This window comes from Oryzias melastigma, linkage group LG21 (assembly GCF_002922805.2).
Source record: "Oryzias melastigma strain HK-1 linkage group LG21, ASM292280v2, whole genome shotgun sequence".
Lineage (NCBI taxonomy): Eukaryota > Metazoa > Chordata > Actinopteri > Beloniformes > Adrianichthyidae > Oryzias > Oryzias melastigma.
The window spans coordinates 2,543,887-2,566,738 of record NC_050532.1 but is presented as its reverse complement, the minus strand read 5'-3'; the positions used below and the strand labels follow the sequence as shown (position 1 = coordinate 2,566,738).

Sequence of the window (22,852 nt, the reverse complement as noted above, 5' to 3'; positions counted from 1 at the left end):
GAGTTTAATATATTTAACATTGTATACACTTTTTGTTTAAAAAGAGTTCAATATATTTAACATTGTATAGACTTTTTTTTTAAAAAGAGTTTAATATATTTAACATTGTATACACTTTTACCCAAATATACTCTATTTTTCAGCCCTATAACAGTCCAACTATTTCTATACTATAATCATCTTAAAATAAGACTAGTATGACACATTTAAAAAAAAAAAATGTCTTGAAAATTACATTTAACTTATGAGTCAATAAAATTTTCCAGTTTCCTCAAACTGAGTCTGTTCCTTCATACAAGAACACTCATCATCACAAATAAAACTTCTGCTTAAAAATATTATGTAACCAAAAAATAAGTCACCTCTTATTTGTGGGTGGGACTGTTGGCGCAGAGTAAGCCTGCACTCATTTCCCATCATTCTTTTGATTACACACTCTTCCGCTAACTTACATCACCTCACAACCCCAACATAAAATTACCAGTGTAACAAAAATGGCGAGCAATACTGAATCTTTCCATCTGTACTGTCCTGATACAGCGGAGCAGGGAGCGTGTGACCCAACAAATTTTTATATATAACATTTAAGATTTTTTTTCAAACTTGCATTTTTTGCCTGCTGCTGATTCACATTGATCTAAATAAATAAATACTTTTTTAATCTTAATTATATATGTCCTCCATCATCAGAAAAACTGCTACAAGAGCATGTTAAAAACACAGAAACACAGTTTTTTTTTGTGTTTATATTTATAGATTTTGTCATTTCGTTTCATCCTGATTTGGTTATTGTTTATGTTTTAAATGTGGGTAACTCTAACTAAAGAACAGACTGTTAAAGACCATGTAAGCACGTTAGATTGGCTGCTATTGCACTAAACCCAGTTTCTCATAATAACAGGCCTGTTTGTGCTGCATCAGTTGTTCTCAAACTGACCTACATGCAGTCTCAGCACATTCTCCAAGCAACTTTTGACCAAGAGTTAGAGTAATTGTTGTTTGTTTTGATAGGCACCAACATAAATAACTGTGGTAGAAAATATATGAAGTAGTAAACACTGACTGTCTGGAGACCTCATGGTTTCTTCAAAGTACAGTACCTCAGAAGGACAAACTAAAGACGATACACAGGGGAAGTTTTTACATATAGTTAACTGTTTTTTTTTTTAAAAGTAAGATGAGTGAGAAAAAACAGTGAGGGGGTTCCATCATTATCTGCTTTACGCTTGATAAGTGAAAGAAGTTAAACAAAAGCCTCTGTTCCCATACTCTCTCTGTGTGTTTGTCTGGATGTGTGTGTGTCAGTGTGTGTCTGTAATGGTGTGCATGTCACAGTGCCAGAGAAGCAGCAGTTTGCGATGCTCTTCCAGACCGTGGTCCTCCCCTGTCACTACCAAACATCCTCCAGGCAGACTCCTGTGGTGCAGTGGTGGTACAAGTCGTACTGCCGGGACCGCACGCGGGACTCCTTCACCCTGCAGGAGACTCTGGGCATGAAGGCCTCGGAGCTGGGAGCTACGGCTCACCTGGAGTGCTCCGACAGCAGCCGCACGGTTCGGGTGGTGGCCTCGGCGCAGGGCGCCTCCATGACCCTGGCCGAACACTACAAAGGCAGAGACATCTCCATCATAAACAGTAATTAAATCAGCCTTTTTTTGTCAAGATGCATGACGTCAGATGTTTTAGCACCACACATGTCTTTTAAAGTCCCACTCCAACTATATTTTTATCAATTGTAAAAGTGTTCCATTTGTCCTTTAATTATAATTACGTTGTTTTAGCCCAGATTAAAAAAAACGGTCATTTTTAAAGACATATTTTCTGCAGAGAGGCAGTAATTCATCAGAAATTCGCAGAACTGTTGACGTGGAGGTACCTTACAATAATATCCCAGCATTCCTTTGTTTACACTCTCTCCTGCTAGCTTATGGCCCCTCATGACCACAAACTAACATTGGCGTTGCAAAAAAATAAAATAAACAACGAGCAATATTGGAGATTTCTAACATATCCTTTTGAACCAGCTCAGACGAGGAAAATGAAGACGTACACGGATCTACTTGTATATAAGTGAATGCAACAGGACTGGAGTGGAGAAGGGAGGATTTGGTCCGCCCATCACAGTTGCTGTGTCACTAACCTGAGTTTTATTAACGGCGGGCTTTTATCTGCTCCTGATCTGTCATGATTTAAATAAAGAAACACTTAGAAATGTACTTTGAAATGATTTTATATACAGGAGAAAATATGTGAACCCTTTGGAATTACTTGGTTTGGGCATAAACTGGACACACGATTGTGTTCAGTAAAAACATGAAAACATAAATTGGTGCAATTTAAGCAGGTAATGTTTTTCTCCTTAGTTGGGGATTTAGATTGAGATAAAAAAAAAAACATACTGTGTTCATTTTGTACAGAAATGGAGGTTCTCCTAAAGGGTTCATATACTTTTTCTTGCCTCTATCATGAGAGAAATGCTACAAGAACATGGTAAAAACACTATTTTCACAGGAGTGAGTCTTTAAATACATCTCTTTTGTTGTCATTACTCAGTATTGTAGGAACCCGTCACATGACTGAGCCCCCCCCCCCACCACCTCCTTTGTTCACGTGTGGATCTTTGATAAGTTAATCCTTATCAGAGTCTAACACAGGTTCCTCCTGAAAGCAATGGCTAATAAAGATTTACAGGCGCTGCACTCTTCCTGCCTTGTCATTCTGTTGACCTTAATGAAAAACACATCAATCCAAGTGTGCTTTGTGCCCCTGTGCAGAAGCTGACCTCCGTATCGGGGAGCTGCAGTGGGGGGACAGCGGGGTGTACTTCTGTAAAGTTGTTATTGCCGATGATCTGGAGGGGAAGAACGAGGCGCAGCTGGAGCTGCTGGTTCTGGGTAAGGCCACGTTTGAATTCCTCTAAACTCCAAACAACATCTCTGTATTTCTGCACTTGCTTGTTGCTGCTTTAGGCTGCGTGAAGCTTTGCACATATGTTAACGGTAGCAATTTACAAAAGGAGTCTCCATTGCTTTGCATTCTCAAATGTCTACATGGCAGCTTCCATGGAAACAGCCAAAGTACTATTTGCCTCTCGACATAGAGCTGATCCTCCATGACAGACCCTATTGTTAGGCAGCTGTGCACTTCAGGGATGCACTTGGCTGGATGGGTAAGCCTTGAATCATTCAGGCTCTCCAGCAGGGGCCTGGAGGACTGTAGTGAATTCAAAACGTCTTCTGTGTGGGGTTGGTGTACATTAGAGTTCTTAATTTTGACATGTTTTTTCTGGTAAATGAATGTACAAGTCCTCCACTGAAGCACAACGCAACGGTTGCTTTACTACTGTTGGTCTGAGGCTTCTCATCCAGAAAATAAAATCTTAACCAGTCAAAACATGTGAAAGGAAGTTTTAGGGGTATTTGAGTAAAAAAGAAAGGAGAATCAGGCAGATTTAAGCGAAGCCTTTTCCTCAAAAACAACCCGACTGAAGGTGGTTTTCCTCCTTGGAGTCAGGAGGAGTCCGTGCTCATTCATACAGATCCCCACCCCACTGCTCTAATCTAATTACAAGCAGCTCACAGGAGAGTGTGGGTCTTCTACTTGAGAGGATAAGAAGACTGTTGGGCTTTTCAGTATGAGACGTGTAAGCTTTTCTACATAGCAGCTGAAAGTAGAAGGAATTAGGAGGGGGGGAGCTGCTGCACTGCCAGATTTACTGTAGACTTTAAAAATCTGCTCCAAAAAGATTTTTTTAGATGTATGTTTTGAGGAATTTTTCATACTTTTTTTTTATTTTTTTTAACAGTCTGGTTTTTCCTCACTAAATTATAGGTTACCTTTTGTGGTCTCGCTGTTTTGCAGATTTCAGAGCAATTTTATTTTTTATTTTATTTTTTTTAATAGTGCACTGTGCTCTGTATTCTGATTGGCTGTAGATCTTCTCATATAAGCTCTTGCGTGCCCTGTCTCCTGTACACAATGCATTTAGTTTGCCATAGTTACCTAAATCTGAGATCAGTTTTTTGTTTTCATTCAATAAAACTGGACTTATTCTCATATGAAGGTTTGAATTTTGACAGTTTACACAAGGCAGAAAAGTATGAAAATGTTCATGATCATCGGAGAAAAATGTTTAAAGTGTGTAGCGAGGAGTTTTACAGCCTTAAAAAAAGCTGTTATCCTTCTTTTATGTTATTTTTAGAAAACAACCCCTGCGAAGGAGCAATGTTTAGGAAAACTTTCTGCCCTTTTTGCTCCCAAAAGACCAACAACATGATATATTTTTTCAGAAGTGTTGAAGGTACACTCCGATCTCTTCATATTATGTGGCATTAATGTTTATCACCATGTTGAATGGACCATAATTAAACCATAATTGTTTTGAATGACTAAAAATGTCTCAAAATACTGATTTACCTGAAAAGAAAAGCCAGGCTGCTGCTACAGTTACATTCAGGTATCTTGATGAGCAGCAACTGTCTCGACTTTGTTTGACACGTTCTTCATAAAAAAGGGTCGTTATTCTTCCTTTTATGTAATTTATTTTGTGAACTCAATATTGAAGAACTACAAAGAAAAGAACCCACAAAAATAACATTCAGAGGTCTGATCTAAACACGGTCTAAGATTTATGTTCCTCCCTACGTTGTACACTCCAAAATAATGCCACTTAAAAGACACGCAGCTCCTGAAATGCATTTAGCCAACAATAAATGCCAACAATGACAATACAATATACAATATAATTCCACCCAAATGGATACAACAATCCTATTGTGGACAAAATCAATCAGCTGGATCCATGTTTGCTAAACTGCTAAAGTCTGAAATGTGTCCTAAATGTTCAGTGTTGGTACTTCTCTGGTATTAAACAGTTTTTCCACAGACCCAGGATCTGAAAGCTCTCAAGAGCTCGCAGTACGTCGGCGTTGTGACGTATGCACTGCAGTTTGTGTTGCTTGTTGGTCTTCATTGACTGAACAAAGCAGATGTGTTCTCGTGTTTGTGGTTTTATGTCTTGGAGAGGAAGGCATGTGGGAGAAGACCGATGACACAAAGTGTGGTGATATCGGTAAATGAAAACTATTTTTAAATCATCACCTATCTTATTAAAACAAAGTTGCTTCCCTTCGAAACTTATACATATTTAATGTTGAATATTTGGATTTGTTGAAGTGAAGTGTCAATATGTCACTGAAATGCTTAAACGGTGTCACTTCCTGTTATACAATCATTGGTTCACATTTGCGCTCACTCCAGATCAAAGTTTTTATTGAGTCACAAGTTCCTGTTAAACATCAAAGATAAAGCCTCAGATATAAAGATCCTGTCGACTTTTTGGAGCCCAACCCTCTGCCTCAGTATTAAGAGACAGCGAGGGAAATACTTCTCAGTAAATTAATTTAAGTACACAAAAGTGCATTATTGAGGTTAAATATAATTATTTACTTTCAGTCAGTAATGCGTCAACACACAATTAACATGTTTATGTCCTCAACCGTGGTGAAAAACATTGACAGTATAAGAGAACTGGACCAAGTGAGTGTGATGTCTTAAAAATAACTTATTTTTGGCGCCAACCAAATGAGGTCAATTCAGTCGTCTTTTTTTTTTTTTTTGCAGTGTGTACAGCGCGATGTTAGAGCCAGACGACGTCCGTAGTGATTGAAAACCACTCTCGCCAATCAGGAGTGAGCTTGTTGGAAAGCCACACCCCTTCCATTTGAAATCTGTTAATCAAACGTTTCTAGCTTTGGACATGGGCTCCACATACTTTCAGTGAGAAATCTGATCGGTCAATTTATAACTTGAATTACTTGAGTTTAGATTAAGAAAAAAAAGAACAAGATAAAAAATGTATGTATGCAAGAATGTTTACATAAAAGTCTAATAGATCTTGGCTTCTCTGAGCCATCAGGTAGTTCCTGTTTGGATGAGAGATGAGGGGGTCACTCAGTCCAGTTCTCATATACAGTCATATTCATAGACACAAAATGATATCTCCAATAACCTAAATCCCTCACAGTTCAGGGGTTCTGTGCAGAAATGAAGCTTTCTGAGCCCTTTTGCATTTAATTATTACATTGACTAAGATGAGGCAGCATGTTTCTGATGAAATCATAGTCTGTCATTTCTTGACCCATTATGACATCCAGCCAAACAGGAAAATATCATAGTTTCTATCAGTTGTGTTCAACTCTGTAAGATTTCCCTCTTCTGTAGTGATGGACTGGTATAACACTGCAGAGACATTTATCAAATGGCTCAAGAGATGTCTGTGTAGATTATCAGTCATGTTATCACAGGATTCTGCTCCTCAGAGCAACTGGGCTTTAAAAGTTCATCTAGAAGTCACTTTTCTCCTCATATCAGACTTAAAACAGCTTCTAAATTAGCCTGTAAAGTCCAGCTGACCTGAAGAAGACAATTTTATTTGACTGAATATAAACTGTTATGTTTTATTTTAAAAAGTTTTACTGGTATGTTGTCTTGTTGGTGAGCCGCTGCATCACGAGATGTTTTACTACACAAACAGGAGATAAGGCTGGATTAATCAAGAGGAATGCAGAAGCTATCAGGATGGGAGGACAAGCATCTCTGCTGTTAGCTCTTCATGTCTCGGACGTTTTAAAAGCAACATTTGTAAATGGATCCTGCTCTGAAATGTGGACTGATGCCAGGCATGAACAGAACAAAAGTCATCTGTTTGGAGGTTTGGAGATAACTAAACAGTATCAGATGTGAGGCAAAAGCCAACAGGAAGAATTTTACCTTCATGTAAGATCTGACGGCAGAAAGCAAACTGAGAGAAGACTAAAACTCAAATCTCTGGGTGTTCATGGGACATTTGGCAAAATTAAAAAGGGTTAGAAAAAATCTGACATTTGAGATATCAAATGACTTAACCAAATCAAAAAACACAAACTTAAAAGATTCAGGCAAACGTTACAATAACATCAAGAAAAATTTACTTAAAAAACAAACGTAAATTGACAGTTACACACTTAAGAAAAGTTCATTAAAAAGCATAAACTAAAATAAGACAAAATACAACATCAAACCAAATTGCAGAGGACCATCTTGGACAACTTTGTTTATTTTTGGCCAGTTTTTTAATGTTTTGGAGCAATACAATTGCAGTAAAGTTGTCATGTAGATAAAAAATAAGTTGTTTCAGCACATTTTTAAATTTCTAAGTAGACAACAAAGACTTTAAGGAATCATAAAGATGTTAGTTCTGACATCTGAGTGAAGTAAGAAAAAAGAAGTGCAGGAGGAATGATGACTGTAGTCTTGAAAAGTGATAAATACATACATTTTTTAACCCAATTCTGAAATCTTAATCAATGTCAAAGTACCCCCCCCCCCCCATTCACTGGTTTGCTGCTATTCATAGGTTTTCTTGCTCTCTTCCTTATCAGCTTTTAATATTTGGCAGCATTTTGAACAGTTTGGATAATTTTGTCTTTCACACTCACTCCCTTCATTGCTCACTCCTCTGGAGTCCGTGCACTCCCTCTGTCACTGCTGGAAAGCTTTCCTCGGGTTACACGGTCTCCTGGAGATGAGCGATATCAGGATTACTCCTCCTCCTCCTCCTGAACTGACTCCTTGCTTACTCAGCACCGTGTAGATGCATGCCCAAATGACAGTAGGGTTTAACTTCTTCATCAAGTCTTTACCATAATCACAATGTTTCCAGACTCATAATAAGCACTCAGAAAAAATCAACTCTTGCATTAGTATCTCAGCCTCTTTACGCTACATTTTTGATCAACACTTCTGACCTCTATGTTGAATATAAAACACAAAGACCTTTTGTCTCTGACCTGTGTGACCTGCACTGAAGAGCTGACGTGGAATAATGTCCTCAAATGGCTCGGTGTCCCAGTTTTCAACCTCCCCCCCATGTCTGCCCTCATCTGGGGAGTCCTTTCACTTCATAACTGTTGGAGGTGAGGAAGGACAATTCCAGGTCTTGAGAACCAACTTGTTTCCCAGATACCCTTGACCCAGACAATTACCTGCCCCAGGTGTGTCATCCATTCTGAAGCTGCTTCCCTGCGTTGCTTGTAGATGAAACTCTAAAGACTGGAATTATCATCCCTGCTGTGTGGTTCATGCTGCATTGTTCTTCCTCACTGCAGTGTAGCTTTGACAGATTTCTAGTAATAAACCCAGATAAGCCAGGTTTATCAAAGATTATCTTTAATAAAAGTAAATAAATTAAGATTAGTGAGAATTGATTTTACATCACAACGTTGTTTTCTTCGTATGTTTAATGCCTTGGTCACATGCACCAATATGGGGGCTGACATGTATGAATGTTGGGGTATTTAGGTTGTTTGAGCCCGTTGAGGGTAGTAGATAGGAGGGGCTGCACCCAAGCCACCTTAAGGGACATCATAAACCAAGAGTGCTTACGTATCACTACCAGCACTAAAGGGTCTCTTGTATAGTGCATGGGTTTCAGTGAGCTAAAAAAAAGAAAAATCTGTACAACATGCCTATGTCTATCTTACCCCGGGCTCCCAAGTGTTACGGCTCTGATGCGACCACAAGGGTCTTTACGTAACTTTAAAAGTGTGAGAGGAACCTCCACTGCATACAATCGCGTCCGACCTCTGCGATCTGGCCTCTACAGCGCTCCAAATCTGTTCCATTGGGTTCAAATTTTCACCAGACACTGGAGCTGAGTCGCAACACTTTTTGTGAAGTTGGGGCTATTAATGATCTAAATCATAATAAATGGCGGGTTATCGTGTGAACCTATGTGAGTTCGGAGTTTCGCGAGGTTGACAGCAGAGCCTGTAGCTGCAGTCATCCCGTAGCCAATAGAAGTCATTAGTCATAGCTAGCTCGCTCCCGCGTCGCACCCGAGCTGTAACACTGGCTGGGGTTACTTCACCTTTACTTACCCTTAAATGTTGTTTAAAGGCTCTCTTCAGTCATCTTTTATTCTGTTGTAAAGCTGTTTCTAGTGGTCTTTTGATTATAATTATGCAGATTTTAGCCAAAATCAAACAACTTGTGTCGTTTCCTAGGACATAGTTTCTGCAGAGCGACAATTACATTTAGAAATTCACCTCTGAATTGTGGGCGGGACTGTTGGCGCGTACTAATCCCACCCCCACTTCCCGTCACCCATCTATTTACAAGCTGTACCACTAAGTTAGACCCTTTCACACCCCCAAGCTAACATGAATGGATCAACACAAATGGTGAGCAATATTGGAGATATCCAGTTGTACAGTTTTGATCCAGATTCCAGCTCTGATGAGGAAAACAAAGACATTCATGGATCTATTTTTCTGCAAGTGGATACATCAAAAAGGGGCGGAGCAGGGAGCTTGTGATCAGAAGATTGTGGGTTCGATTCCCGCCTTGTCTACCCATGTGTTGATGTTTAGACACTCAACCCCTCATTGCTCGTGGTGGTTAATGGTTGGTCCAATTTTTTATATGGTGGAGCTGCCATCAGTGTGTGAACGGAGCTGAGACTTTAGAGCACCTTGGACCTTCAAAGAAGATAGTTTAGTGCAATGCAACAAGTATACGTGATTTACCATCTAAAAAAAAGATATCAGAACAAGAATGGTTATTCTAATAAATAGAATGACTGAGTAATAGCTGTTTATTTCTCTTTAGAAGTCTATTATATTTTGGCTTCCTGGGACCAGTGGGTACTTCCTATTTGGGAGCGGGGTCACTCAGTCCAGCTCTCATAAACAAGTGTGTTTTTAAGAATATGGAACCACACTCAAACACCCTTGTTTTGTTTCCCCCCCATTTTTTAATGGGTTGAACTTACTTTTAAAGTACAAATCTGCAAAGAGTGCTTTATAAATAAAGTTTGATTGGATTTGACACAAATATAATTAAAGCTTCCTCTGATTCATCCGTTGTGTTGATATAAGTTGTCTTCATTTGTCTTTCTTCTTCTGTACTGACCTCCTTTGTTTGCTCAGGCTGTTTATGTCAAACCTCGACTCCCAAATTGCTCTAACAGTGCATGACAATTATTCTTTAATCCAGACACAAAATTTGATTGTTCACCTCACCTTTTGGATCTTGCTTTCTGCTTCCTCTGCCGGCCTTCTTCACCTGTGCTCTCCCTCTCTCTGCAGGCCGGACAGGTGAGCAGCATGATCTACTGCCTGAGTTTGATGTGGAGGTTATGCCAGGTATGGCCCCTTCTGCTGCACCTTCTTTTCTCTGCATGGCATTTTATTCTGCATATTTTACTAATGCAATCGCAGGTCTTCTTAACTAACAGAGTAACTCTGAACTTCCTTCTGACTATACTTCATCTCTTAAGCCTTTAGAGATGAAGTATACCCTTAAGGCATTTGTCAAATCAGAAATCATCAGACTTTGCTTCTTCCTGCATTCTAATGAAATCTGTTTTTTGAGACACTGATGGAGCTTTAAGGATGTTTCATTTTTGAGTTCGGTGGCTTGTAGATTATTATTATTATTATTATGGCCTGAGGACACACAAAGTGTGTGAAAGACTATCTTTTAATCGAGGGAAAAAAGGCACATAGAGCCATAAAAGCAAAGGAAAAAGATCCAAGAGACACGAACTGAGGGCACAACCAAAACGCACACACAAAGACACACCACCTGTGGCTTGAAAAAAGCCTATATTGTTTTCAAAAGGGTTATTATTCTGTACCGCAGCAGTCCTGGACCGCAAGGACTAGATTGTTTTCGCTTTCTTTTTTTTTCTTACTGCACCTTTGAGTGAAAATTTCCCCCCTTGCCACATATTTAAACACTCACCAGAATTTGCACACTCTACAGTAGTACCCAGTGAAAATAAATTTTGGGCAACAAAACAACAGAAAAAAGATCACATCACAGCAGGTAAAATTATCAAAAAAAAATCAATGGGGCCAAAATCTCTTACAAAAAATTAGTTCAAAATCAAGTAACAAAACCTGTGCCAGAAATATTGAAAGGAAGTTTTCAAAATATTATGGGATGGCCTCAGGACTTTAAGTTTGGTGGTCATTTTCTGGTAAAGTGCAAAATTCTGTGATTTTCACATACAGTAGAGGAAAATTAACTTCTGTTTGAGTGATCTTCATAAATTTTCACACACACCACCAGGTTAAGTCTACAACTACAACCGTTGGCTGTTGACCTTTGACCTCTTGAAGAGGCTGCCATCTTGACTTTTGAATTTTCTCTTCATCTATGAATTTAAACTCCTCCTTGGGCTACTCCTCCAGCCCCATTGGGAAGCTACTTGGGAGAAGTTGTTGATTTTAAAGTTTGTAGATTTTGAACAGCAGTAGCATGGTGATCTCACGAAAATGGCATTTCTCTGTTGCTCGGAACACTGGAATATTATGAAAATGTAATACATGAATCCCTGGCTGAAGCTAAACGAAACAACATAAAATACAAAAGGACTATGGTTAACGTGGTTAACCCTTTAACACCGGAGCTCCAGAGTTCACGTTCTTTAATTTACCGTAAATTTTCAATTGTTAACGCGATCAACGTAGTAATTCCAACAGATTCAGAATCTGCTGGAATTACTTTGATCGTGTTAACGGTTGAAAAGTTATTTTGGTGCTTTTATCAGTACATTTTATTGATTAACAACCTGTTTTTGTGTCTTGTCTTTCAGAGTGGGCGTTTGTGGGGTGCGTGTCTCTGGGCAGTGTCTTGTTCCTGCTCTTGTTGGGGATCTGCTGGTGCCAGTGTTGTCCTCACTCCTGCTGCTGCTATGTGCGCTGCTGCTGCTGTCCTGACACCTGCTGCTGTCCCAAGCACTGTGAGTTACTGAACATTTCACTCTGTGCTTTTTACTGCAGGAAGTTTTTCCTGTTCTAAAAATGTGTTTTGATTCTTTTTTTAAGTGTATGAAGCAGGAAAGATGGCAAAGAGTGGACATCCTCCTCAAGTTCCCGTGTTTCCTTACTATGTTCCTGGAGTTCCTGCTGTGGTTTCTGTGGCACCTTCATCTCATCTGGATCCCAAGATCTCCTCAATCCCATCAATGGAGAATAACTTAGCTGGAGGTGAGTGTCAAAGATGGATGACCATCTTTAACCTTTTAACACCGGAGATGTTGCCAGCGACACCTAAATTATACTCCATAAATCATCTACTATTTATGCAATCAATGAGTATCATCTGATTCTGAGGCAGAGAAATGGCTTTGCGGCGTTCTCCAAGACATTACTAACGTGAAGTGTTACGTAATGCCACAAAGACACTTTTTTCCGTAAATGAATCTGCTAATTTACCTTAAATATGTAAGCACTTCAATACTGCACAGTGATGTATCAGTTAAAAGTTGCTTTTCTCCAATTAAGAATCCACTGGAATTACATTAATTCCGTTCGAAGAGTTACAGCAGTGGAAATAATGTTAACACAATTTATCTTCAGGTAGTGATGTTCTTTAAGGTAAGAAGCACCAAAAGGCGGGTGATGAACTTCACTCACTCAGCTGATTCATCCCAATGTGTCTCTGAACTGGAGCGCTTGCTGCCAAGTAGGGCTGCCACGATTAGTCGACTAATAAACGACTAATCGACTATTAAGCAACATTATAGCTGTTTTGGGTAATTTAGGATTTTTAAAAAAGGTTTTTAGGCTGTTTGGAGTTATGCTAATATTTCAGCTACATGCCAGCTATTTTGGCTCATTTAGCCTTTTTTTTGTTTTGGTTTTTAGGCTGTTTTGGAGTTAAGCTACATGCTAGCTGTTTTTTTAGACTAATTTGGCATTTAGTTAATATTTAAAATAGTCGACGAGAATTTAATAGTCGATTAGTCGTTACTTTGTACTATATGGAGTCAGAGTGTAGTAAATTTGAAAATTATAATAGCATCTTGCTAGCTTTTTGGACTATTTTAGTATTTATTAAGGTTTTTTAGGATATTTTGGTGTTTAGCTAGTATTTTAGCTGCATGCTAGCTATTTTTGCTAATTTAGGCTTTTTCGGTTTTTTACGCTATTTTGGAGTTTAGCTTATATTTCAGCAGCTCGTCTCTAAAATAGCTATTTTAGATATTTTAGGCTTTTTTCAGTTTTTTAGGCTATTTTGGCATTTAATAATATTTTAGCTAGCTATGATCTTCAGCGTTTTTAACCATCAATTTCAGCATTTTCAGCTAACAGCACTAGCATCTTCAGCGGCCAAATTCAGCTTACAGCGTTCACTAGCATTATTGCAGGTAATGCTATGTATATAGTTTTTAGTTAGATTAAAGCTAAAGATTGTTAACATGTTTTTTACATCTAGTCTGTCCATGACCCGATTTGTCGACTAAACAGTAAAAATAATCGGTGATTATATCTACTATTAAAATAATCGTTTGTGGCACCACTACTGCCAAGGATAAAGACTTTAGTTATCATCCAAAATTATTATTATGAAGGGTAATTTACTATTTTGCTGTTTTTTTTCATTGTGGTCTGTGTCAGACGTGCAGCTGTTTATTCACCCACAGAAATGTTAGTGTGCTGTTGTGACACCTCCAGAAAAAAGGGTTAAAATTCTTTTTTTTTCACCCTTGAATGTTTCCTGTCACCACATCTTTATTTTAAATTTTAGTCAAAGACTCAAAAAAGGAAAATGCCTTTTTTTAATTGCATATAATGGTGGGATATGGTTGAGGTTGTTTTCTTTGGGGATGACATGGTTTGACAGTTTGTCCCAGGAGTTGAGCTCACACCACTAGAATGACACATTTTCCCATCTTCTGCAATTACAACCTTTGTGAAATCACCTTTTGGATATTGTTCCTTGTTACAGTTTTTCTCAATTGTTAAGACACTTTTCTTGAAAGCTGCTCAATTTTCAAGCTACAGTCACAAAACCTCAGACTCTTCTTGCAAAGCCAAGCTTTCACCTCAAAACAGTTCAACCTGTGCTCAAAACTGAACTTTGTGGTGAAATCGTGCCCCGAATCACTCAAAATTAAAAGAAACATTGAACAGTCACTAAACACTTTAAATTCTACAAAAAGAGAACATGTTACAAAAAGTATACATGGAATAGAGTTATACCAACCCTCCATTACAATACTACAGTGCATTGTTACAGTATAGTGAAAGATATATTTATTTACAGTACACTGTAGTACAGTATATAGAGCTGGTTAGTCCTGACCATATTTTCCCACATTCACTTGCATTGACGGTTTTTCATTGAGGTCCAGTGAGGTTTTACACATGGGTGGGACTTACCAGCTCTTTAGTATGTAGTAATTGCTGTCAACATTTACATACTGTACTATAATGTCAGTGAAAGGTATTTACCTGTTCTTTTCTCTAAATCTTCAGATTATGATAGACAGTGAATCTGCTGATGTTTGGTTGTCCCCTTTGTCCATCCTCCCTCATGCTCACACCATGGACAAGAACATGGTGAATCATGTTCTTTGTCTTCACATACCATTAGCCACAAGTGTGATTAGTTTTGAGTTGTGTTCAAGTGGAAACCTGTGCTTTCTTTGTGTTTGACTTTTGACAACATTTATGCAGCACTGGTGCATCACAATGAAAATGTGTTGGCAGGTTGTGTCTTCATAGGTGAGAAGAGCTTATGGTTTTGCCGAAGGAGTGATTGATTTTGACAACTGAGGATTTGGTTCACACGATAGGGTTTAGTGTTTCAGCAATTGAGAAAAACTGTAAAATAATTTCCACAGAACTTGATCAAAACTTAAAGACATTTTACTCAAATGCCAGCACCTACCGTTCTGTATTTTAATTTCCTAAAGGATGGTAAAGGTCAGTAGAACAGTGTATTGCTGCAGCACCTGTTTGTCCCCTCATGCATGTTTGTCCATCAACATCTGATGCAGTGTGTGCTGTTGTGTGTGTCCCTGCATGGTCCTGTCCTTGTGTGTTGCTGTGTGCGTGTGTCCACATCCACAGTGCGCAGTGGTTACCGACTCACATCCAGTCCAGAGCAGAACTCAATGAGAGTTCTGTACTACATAGAGAAGGAGCTGGCTCAGTTTCCCTCCAGAACCATGGCTGCACAAAAACGTAAGCGTGCACAGATTAGGCCGGCCTCTGTGTGGCAGAGAGTCTGTGTTTGCCTAACAGTTCATCTCTACTAGATAACTTAGTCATGTGTTTGTTTGTTTCTCTGATAAGTAGAACATGAGCACAGGTTCACTAATAGATTATTTGTATGCACACTGGAATGATACATGCTTGATGTGTTTTGTTTGTATGCATATATGTTCATTTGAGCTGCTTTGTGCTTGTGTTTGTATTGACATTTATGTGTTTGGAGCCAACAGGTGTGTTTTGAGTGTGTCTGTGGACAGGACCAAACCTTTTGACTAACATCTACATTTAACAGTAATAATGATAAACATCCAGCAACTTGTTGGCTCTTTTTGTAATTCCACCTCCTCCTATTCTTTATCTTTGATTTTTTTATAATCCTCAATTTCTTTCCCCACCCCCACTTTTTTTTTTTTTTTTTACATTTTCTCTTATCCCACATCTCTCAAATCCACATCTCTCCTCCTCCTCACTTCTAACTGGTTCAAAAATAAAATGAATAAAAATACAGTTAATATAAAAGCTTAGCCTTAAATACAGAAGGGGTTTATACAAAGGAGTTAAATTAACTGTCGATCTCTGCTGGAAAAAACTCACCAGTGGGAGGCGTTTCTCTGAAACTTTAGGCTGTTTTGGAGGATTTATGTGTGCCAGATTTCAGACAGGCTCGTGTTCCACATTAAACATCTATATTTAACATGTTCTTGCACCATTTCCCTGATGATGGAGGTCATGTACTAAGAAGATGAATTTATTTATTCAAATTGTTCTGAATCAGGAGCAGACAAAAAAAGCAGTTGGAAAATAAGCTTATTTGTGACGCAAAAATATGTTGGCTGGGCCACAAGCTTCCCATAAGTATATCCATGAACATCTTCGTTTCCTCGTCTGATCTGGTATCTGGCTCAAAGCTGTACAGCTGCATAGCTCCAATATTGCTCACCAATCTTGTTGCAGCGGTAATGTTAGGTTGGGAATGTGAGGAGCTGTAAGCTAGTGAGAGAGAGTGGAAACAGAAAGCTCCAAGTAGCGGGGAGGGGAAGGAGGGGCAGGATTGCTCCGCACCTTTGTCGTCAACTCCTGCCACTCTGCAGAAACTATGTCCTATAAAACGACAGATTTTATGATTTTGTTTAAAAACGCCCTAAACATAATTAAAAGTCCACCAGGAAGACTTTCAAAATAGATCAAAAGATGATCAGAGTTGGACTTGACTAAGAAGTTGTGGTTTGTTTCTTCACAGTGACCATAATTACTCTGGTGGCTTATGGGTAAATGTTGGTTTGCTCGACCATTTACTGCTCAGACACTAAACATGTCAGAGTCTGCGGGTTCAGATAGGATTTAATGGACAAAGCACAAAACAAAGGCGACAAAAAGAAGACTGCGGTTAGTCAAATCCTTCTTTGGTCTGGTGACGGAAGAACTCCTGTGACTGCTGATTAAATAACCTAAATACTCACAAATACCACAAACAAGTTTTTGCTAAAATTGTGACACCCAACCAGAGAACAAGGAACTAAGAAAAAGAGGTTTAAAAAGGAAAGGAAATATAGTGTTGAAAGACCAGATCTCTACCTGAATGGAATGAATTAGAAGCACAATCACACGTCAGTTTATTTATTAATATGATAAAACATGTTTCATTTATACAATACATCATTGGACATGTTTAATAATACAAAAAAAGTTGTGTATTTGAAAGTCATTAAAAAATAATTCAATGTTTTTGTGTGTTCTGCTGACATTTAGCTTTTATGTTCATAGTTAGTCGTGTACTTTTAGAGATCTTTAATAAAAAACCAGGAAGACACCAAGGAAAAAAAATATTACATAGTTATACATCATTTTGTGTATTAGTTTCAACATATTTAGTGTTGATGATTTGGTTGTTATGTAGGACTGGATGTCTGTGTCTATTACTAGTACACTCTGGTATTTGCTATACTTGTAAATCTATGAAGTGTCCTTAGGCTTTAATATCACTGATTTTTATTCAACATAATGTTAAATGAAATCTGTCCTAGTAATTAACTCAAATTAGGAGAGCTAAAGAAAGAGTTTCTAAAGTCAATTTTATTATTCTTTCAGCATAGGATACAGTTGCCAGGAAAAGTATGTGAATCATTTGGGATTACTTGAAATTCTGGATGAATTTGTCATAAAATATGTTCTGACCTTCATATAAGTCACGTCACATGATAGTTTACCTAAACCAATACAACACAAACAAATGTAAGTTTTTGTTGAACAAAATGTGTAAACATTTAAACTCTTGGATTTATTATTGACCCTCCTTTAGCAGCAATAACTTGAACCTAGTTGAAGTTGTATTAATAAGCAGACTGTGGTTATCATGTGATGTGACTTAGATGAAGATCAGAACATATTTTATGGCAAATTCATGCAGAAGAAGTTCAAGTAATCCCGAAGGATTTACATACTTTTTCTTCCAACTGTATACCTGCATTATTTAGAAAATAACATTCTACATTTAACCACCAAATCTTTTCAAACATGTTTAGAAACCAACTCAAATGAAAACTCCAGTTTTGGTGTTTTTAACTTTCTCTTGTGGCATTTTCTGAGATATTTAGAGAACATTAAGCTCAGAATTGTATTTCTGACTATTTCTTAATTCAAATTGTTGTGAATCAGGAGCAGACACAAAACCCGTTTAAAAAAGGTTGTATTTGTTACAAATAACGAGCTCTCTGCTCCACTCCGCTTAGATATATAGATGTTAGGATTCTTTATTTTCAAGGAAGGGAAGAGGGGGCGGAGTGAATTTCTGAGAAATTCCTCCCGGTATGCACAAACTATTTCCTAGAAAACGACTCAGCTTTTATTAATTTTAGCTAATAACACCATAATGATAATAATAAACCACTTTTACAGTTGATTAAAAGATGCTTGGAGAGGATCGTTAAAGATTCTCTGGAAATGCCTCAGACCGGTACCAGAACCAGTTTTAGAGCAACTTAAATTCACTTCATAATTCTGATTTGTGGAGGTTGTGTTTTTACACACTGGAGCTCTTCTTCTCAAGTTTTCACTGTACGTTTTCCATCCCGATGTGTTTCTGGTCAGATTCGCTTTAACAATTGTTGGAGATCCGTCATTTACATACCGCCTCTTCATTTCCATATCAAACGCCACATGTAGGTCAACTTTTTTTAGTCTCTAGCTGTGAGCGCATTATGACACCAATGACTTCCATAAATTCCACCTTTTAGAAGAAACTTTCTTTTGTTTTGAAGAGATCTTCACATCTTTAATGTTAAATTGAACCAGGAATGGAAACAGTTTTACGGTGAAAGTCTGTTCCTGAAAACATCCTCAGCTTAAATTCATAATGTTGACCTTGATCTACATTGATCAAAGATGCTCTTTCGTACCGAGAGAGAAAATGTTAAGATGTTTTTGTTTCAAAATTAAACTAAAAATGTTTATGAATTTCAAAATGATGGTTTGGTCAAGTGTTCACCCAAAAACATTTATAAGAATCTTTACAGCCTCACTAAATGTAACACATTCTAAACTTTTTGTGATCACTTTGAGCTTTACTATAAATCGGTGGTCCTCAACCCTCAAGACCACACAAAGTCAAAGTCAAGGTCTGGGTCATTTTATGGGTCGAGATTATTTTATTTTATTGTTATTAATGACCCGATGTTATCTTGCAATTATTTCTAACTTATTTGACAAAATATATTTTATGGAGGGTAAAATATTGAAAGTTATTTAATATTTAAGTTGGTTTATTTTGGAATAATATTCCTGCCTTTTTATTATTAATTATGTTAAAAGTTAAGATTTTAAAGTTTAAAAACTGAAATTCTGCTAGCTTTTTGGAGTATTTTTCCATTAAGACTATAAGGCTGTAAGTTTAGTAAATGGCGTATACTTGTATAGTGCTTTCTACCCTCCTTCAAAGTAAATAGTTCAGCTACATGCTAGCTGTTTTGGCTAATTTAGGCTTTTTTTCAGTTTTTTTTTTGTCATTTTAAAGTTTAGCTGACCTACATGCTCTCTGTTTTGGCTAACCTAAGTTTTTTTTTCGTCTTGTTTTGTTTTTTAGGCTAATTTGGTTTAGCTAATATTTTAACCAACTTCAACGTTTTTAGCTATTGATTTCAGAATCTTCCACGATCTAAAGTGTCTTTTGAATTTTGGCCCCTTGTGCGATTGAGTTTGACACCTCTGCTCTAGAACGTGGACCGGTACCGGTCCGTGAGACAGTTGGTTCCGACCCTCCAAGAAAAAACTATGACCTACATTTTATTTATAGTTTGATTCTGGAAGTTTTATTTATGAAAACTATTGGATTGTCTTACTCATTCTTAATGTCAAATCGCTCGTTATTTGTCAAAAATCCATCCACTACATTCTTAAAGCTGCTGCTCTAACCAAGTTAACAAAAATCACACGTATTTGGAAAGATTCTTTCACAGAAAAGTCAGAGAGGAAACGGAAGGAGAGCCTTCGACTTCAAAATAAAAGAAAGCTGCATTTAAAAGTCTTTACTCCTAATATGGATTTATTTTTTCTACAGACCATAATAATAAAAATCCATAATATTAAGGAACAGGCTAATGTCACGAGGATGCTGCTAATAAAGTTTACCTCAACAGAGGACTCACAATTATGATGATATTTAGAAGATAACAGTTTAAGTTTTTGTTTTGTTTTTTTATTCAGATGATGCTGAAGTTGGCGTCTGATTTTTTTAGGTTCACTTTGACAGTTTAAGGTTAAAATATAAAACACATTTTAATGGTTTCTCTATGAAATCTAGTGTATAAATAAAGTTTTAAAGCAGCTGGAAAGGTTTTATAAAGAGTGAAGATAAACTTTACCCTCAAAAGTTACGAAAAACTGGAAGCAAAAAAATAAAAATCAGACGCTCACTTTAGTCTCATACAGTCCAGTGCATGAAAATATTGTCTGACATTAAACTAGTCTGAAAAGGCTGGATCATTGGTTCAAAGGACAAAACTGGAAATGTTTGAATACAAAAACGTTTGTCTTATTCTGAGTAAAATCTTTCCATATTTCTGTATTTCTGAGCTGCTGCTGAAGCTGCCTTTGCTGCTGTTTAGAAATAGTACAAGTGGATTAAACTACAGTCATTTGTTCCCCTCAACAGCCAGCAGCTTGTCAGAGCTGAGCTCTCTTCATGATGGGGGACTCCCAGATTTCAGACACACCTACCAGACGGTGCAGATGAAGGCGCTGCCGCCTATCGACGACCACGAAGACCAGCTGCGGGTCGCTCCGCCTCCACAGAGCCGACGCACCTGGAGAGAGAAAATCAACCACTCCGATGACGAACTGGACCGCGGGTAAAGTGCTGCAGGAGTTTGTCCGTAGGGTCACCTTCTCCATCCTCCTGTTCCTGATGTGTTTGTGGTCGCTGCTGCAGGTGGAACCCGCGGTCCGAGCACCTGCAGAGGAGGACTCTGGGCAGAAGGGGGCGCACCGGCTCCCTGGATGAGCTGGAGGAGTTTGCCCGATCTTACAACTCTCGAGGACGCCGACCTGAAGCTCCAGAGCGACCCTACAGGCGGGACTACAGCCCCGCCAGGCGTTTCTATCCAGATGAAGAAGACGGGTGGGACCGCCGCAGCCCCTCGCCGCCACAGAGGAGAAGGGGAACATGGGACAGCGACCGTCCGTCCAAACCTTCACAGAGCAGAAGCTACGACGACGACTTCCTGAACAGCGTGCTGGAGAGAAAGGCCAGGGCTCGGGGAGGGGACCGGGGCGCCGCCAGGGGGGACGAGGACAGCGACACCCCCTCCAAAGGCAGCTCCAGAGGAAAGGGCAGCAACAGCTACTACAGCCGGTCTCCTAGCAACCGTCCAGATGAGGAGGACCATCTGCCTCCGTACTCGGAGATAGAGATTGAGCGGTACCGCAGGGCTGACCTCACCACAGACCGGTACCGCACCCAGGACCCCCCCAGATCAGAGAGATACAGGACGGTTGAGCCCCCCACACGGACCGTCTCTCACATGCGCCCCCACCAAGGCATGACCCAAACATTACAGGGGGGCAGGGACGAGCACGACAGACAGCGAAACCTGGTGAGTTACCTGTAGAGGATCAGAGGAGTTCTGATCCGGAGCAGAATGTCTACTGTTCTGAGAAAATTAACTTTCAACAAACCCAAGGGATGAATTCACGCTTTAAAGACCCACTCTGATCATCTTTGGATCGAGTGTAAAACCGTTCTCAGTGCTCTTTTATTTATACCGTTTTTAGCCAAAATGTTTCAAAATTGTGCCGTTTTCTAGGACATAGTTTTTGCAGAGAACATTAGGCGGGACTGTCAGCGCAGAGCAGCCCCGCCCACCTTCCTCAAAACCTTGAGCCCAGTTAATTTTCTGTTACAAAGACAAAAAAACCAACAATAACCACCAAAAACACAATTTTCATCAGAGTGGGTCTCTAAATCAAGACACCAAATACAACACAATGTAGACAGGAGATTGGAAAAGTGACTAAGTGAAAAAGTAAAAACTATAAACAAAATCTTAAAATAAAACTTAAAAAAATAATACAAAAAACAGTTGAAAAGAATGAGAAACACTGGAATAAAATCAGACATTTGATGATACAATAGTGCCTCAGGCTCTTGTGGGATGGGAGGAGAAGGTCATCACTCTTTTATTCCCAGAGACCCCCCAGACTCTCTGTCCCACTGACCCACTTCTACACCCCCTCTGTGTTGGGTCAGAATCCCTCTCATTTATCAGGTTGCGTTACATGACAGAGTCAGAACAACGCCCACACATGACTCCAACAGAACCAGAAGTTTCAAGGTCAAAAACATCGTACCAAAGCTACCTCAGATCTGCTTCTGGTCTTTAAGAAAAAGGCGTTTTTGTCATGTGTTGTTTACAGTTTGTTCTGCTGCCCCCAAGTGGACAGAGAAGGTAATGCAGGCGATTTAAGGAAACTATAACATCTTTCTTTTTTATATTTTCCCAACACTGAATCATTTTTTATCATGTTACTATATGACTTACCAATAAAGGAAAAGATCATTTTTCATCTTTTTCTTGTATTCCAGCTCCATCCACACTTTTACTGGCTTAGCCCACAACCCAGCAGCTGCATGAAGCCCTGACTCTGCATGAGCATCTCTAACCTGTGGCTCTACTGTATTTCTCTAACAGACTTCTGCACTGAGCAGGGGCTCCCTCATTGTGTGACAAGGCCTCCCACCCTCACTGTCCCCTCCTCTGTCACTGTAACCATCCTGCAGCTGCACAGCAGACGCTCAGAGACAGTCTGACATGAAGAAACACTTCTGTACATTCCTTCCTATTTATCCAATCCTGTGTATTTTAACAAGTGTATTAAACAACTTCTTAAAACAGGTCTTATGTGTTTATTTGTTTTGTGAATAAAGAGTGCCAATGTGTTTGTTTTTGTTTACATGTTGACAACAGTGTGCGGTGGCTCTGAGCAGCCTCCAGTCTTCATACTTCCAGTGCCCTGCAGCTCAGGTTTATTGTACGTTTGACAAGTAACTGTACAGTTTCTGATGTGTAACAGTACTGCACTTGTGGGTTTGTACTTCAAGTACACATTTCAATAAAACATATCTGGTTTGTCTAACTTTTTCTGACTTTACATCCTCAATTAATCCCAACCACTGACAGTAAAAGCATACACAAACACTGGTGTGTATTGGGTAATGGGAGTCTGACAAACATGAAGTATGGGACACATTGCCATCGTGTGGCAGCATTTGGTACTGCAGCGCAGCATTGAAACATTTTTTTTATTTGTTT

At 38.9% G+C, this 22,852-nt stretch overlaps 1 protein-coding gene across 4 annotated transcripts in view; it reads left to right on the top strand.

The window, feature by feature from the left end:
- LOC112155483 (immunoglobulin-like domain-containing receptor 2) overlaps window positions 1-22,680 on the top strand; it is a 27,312-nt gene extending 4,632 nt beyond the window's left edge. Inside the window, exons 2-10 of one of the 4 annotated variants that reach the window (XM_024287128.2) lie at window positions 1,306-1,635; window positions 2,775-2,894; window positions 10,128-10,184; window positions 11,642-11,788; window positions 11,874-12,035; window positions 14,907-15,020; window positions 20,197-20,392; window positions 20,473-21,136; window positions 22,126-22,680. In XM_024287128.2, coding sequence (XP_024142896.1) covers window positions 1,306-1,635; window positions 2,775-2,894; window positions 10,128-10,184; window positions 11,642-11,788; window positions 11,874-12,035; window positions 14,907-15,020; window positions 20,197-20,392; window positions 20,473-21,136; window positions 22,126-22,182 — 1,847 coding nt within the window. In that variant the 3' untranslated portion in view covers window positions 22,183-22,680. The remainder of the gene's footprint in view (window positions 1-1,305; window positions 1,636-2,774; window positions 2,895-10,127; window positions 10,185-11,641; window positions 11,789-11,873; window positions 12,036-14,906; window positions 15,021-20,196; window positions 20,393-20,472; window positions 21,137-22,125) is intronic. The other 3 variants (XM_024287129.2, XM_024287130.2, XM_024287131.2) reach the window with 3 other exon arrangements.
- The last annotated feature ends 172 nt before the right edge of the window (window positions 22,681-22,852 follow it).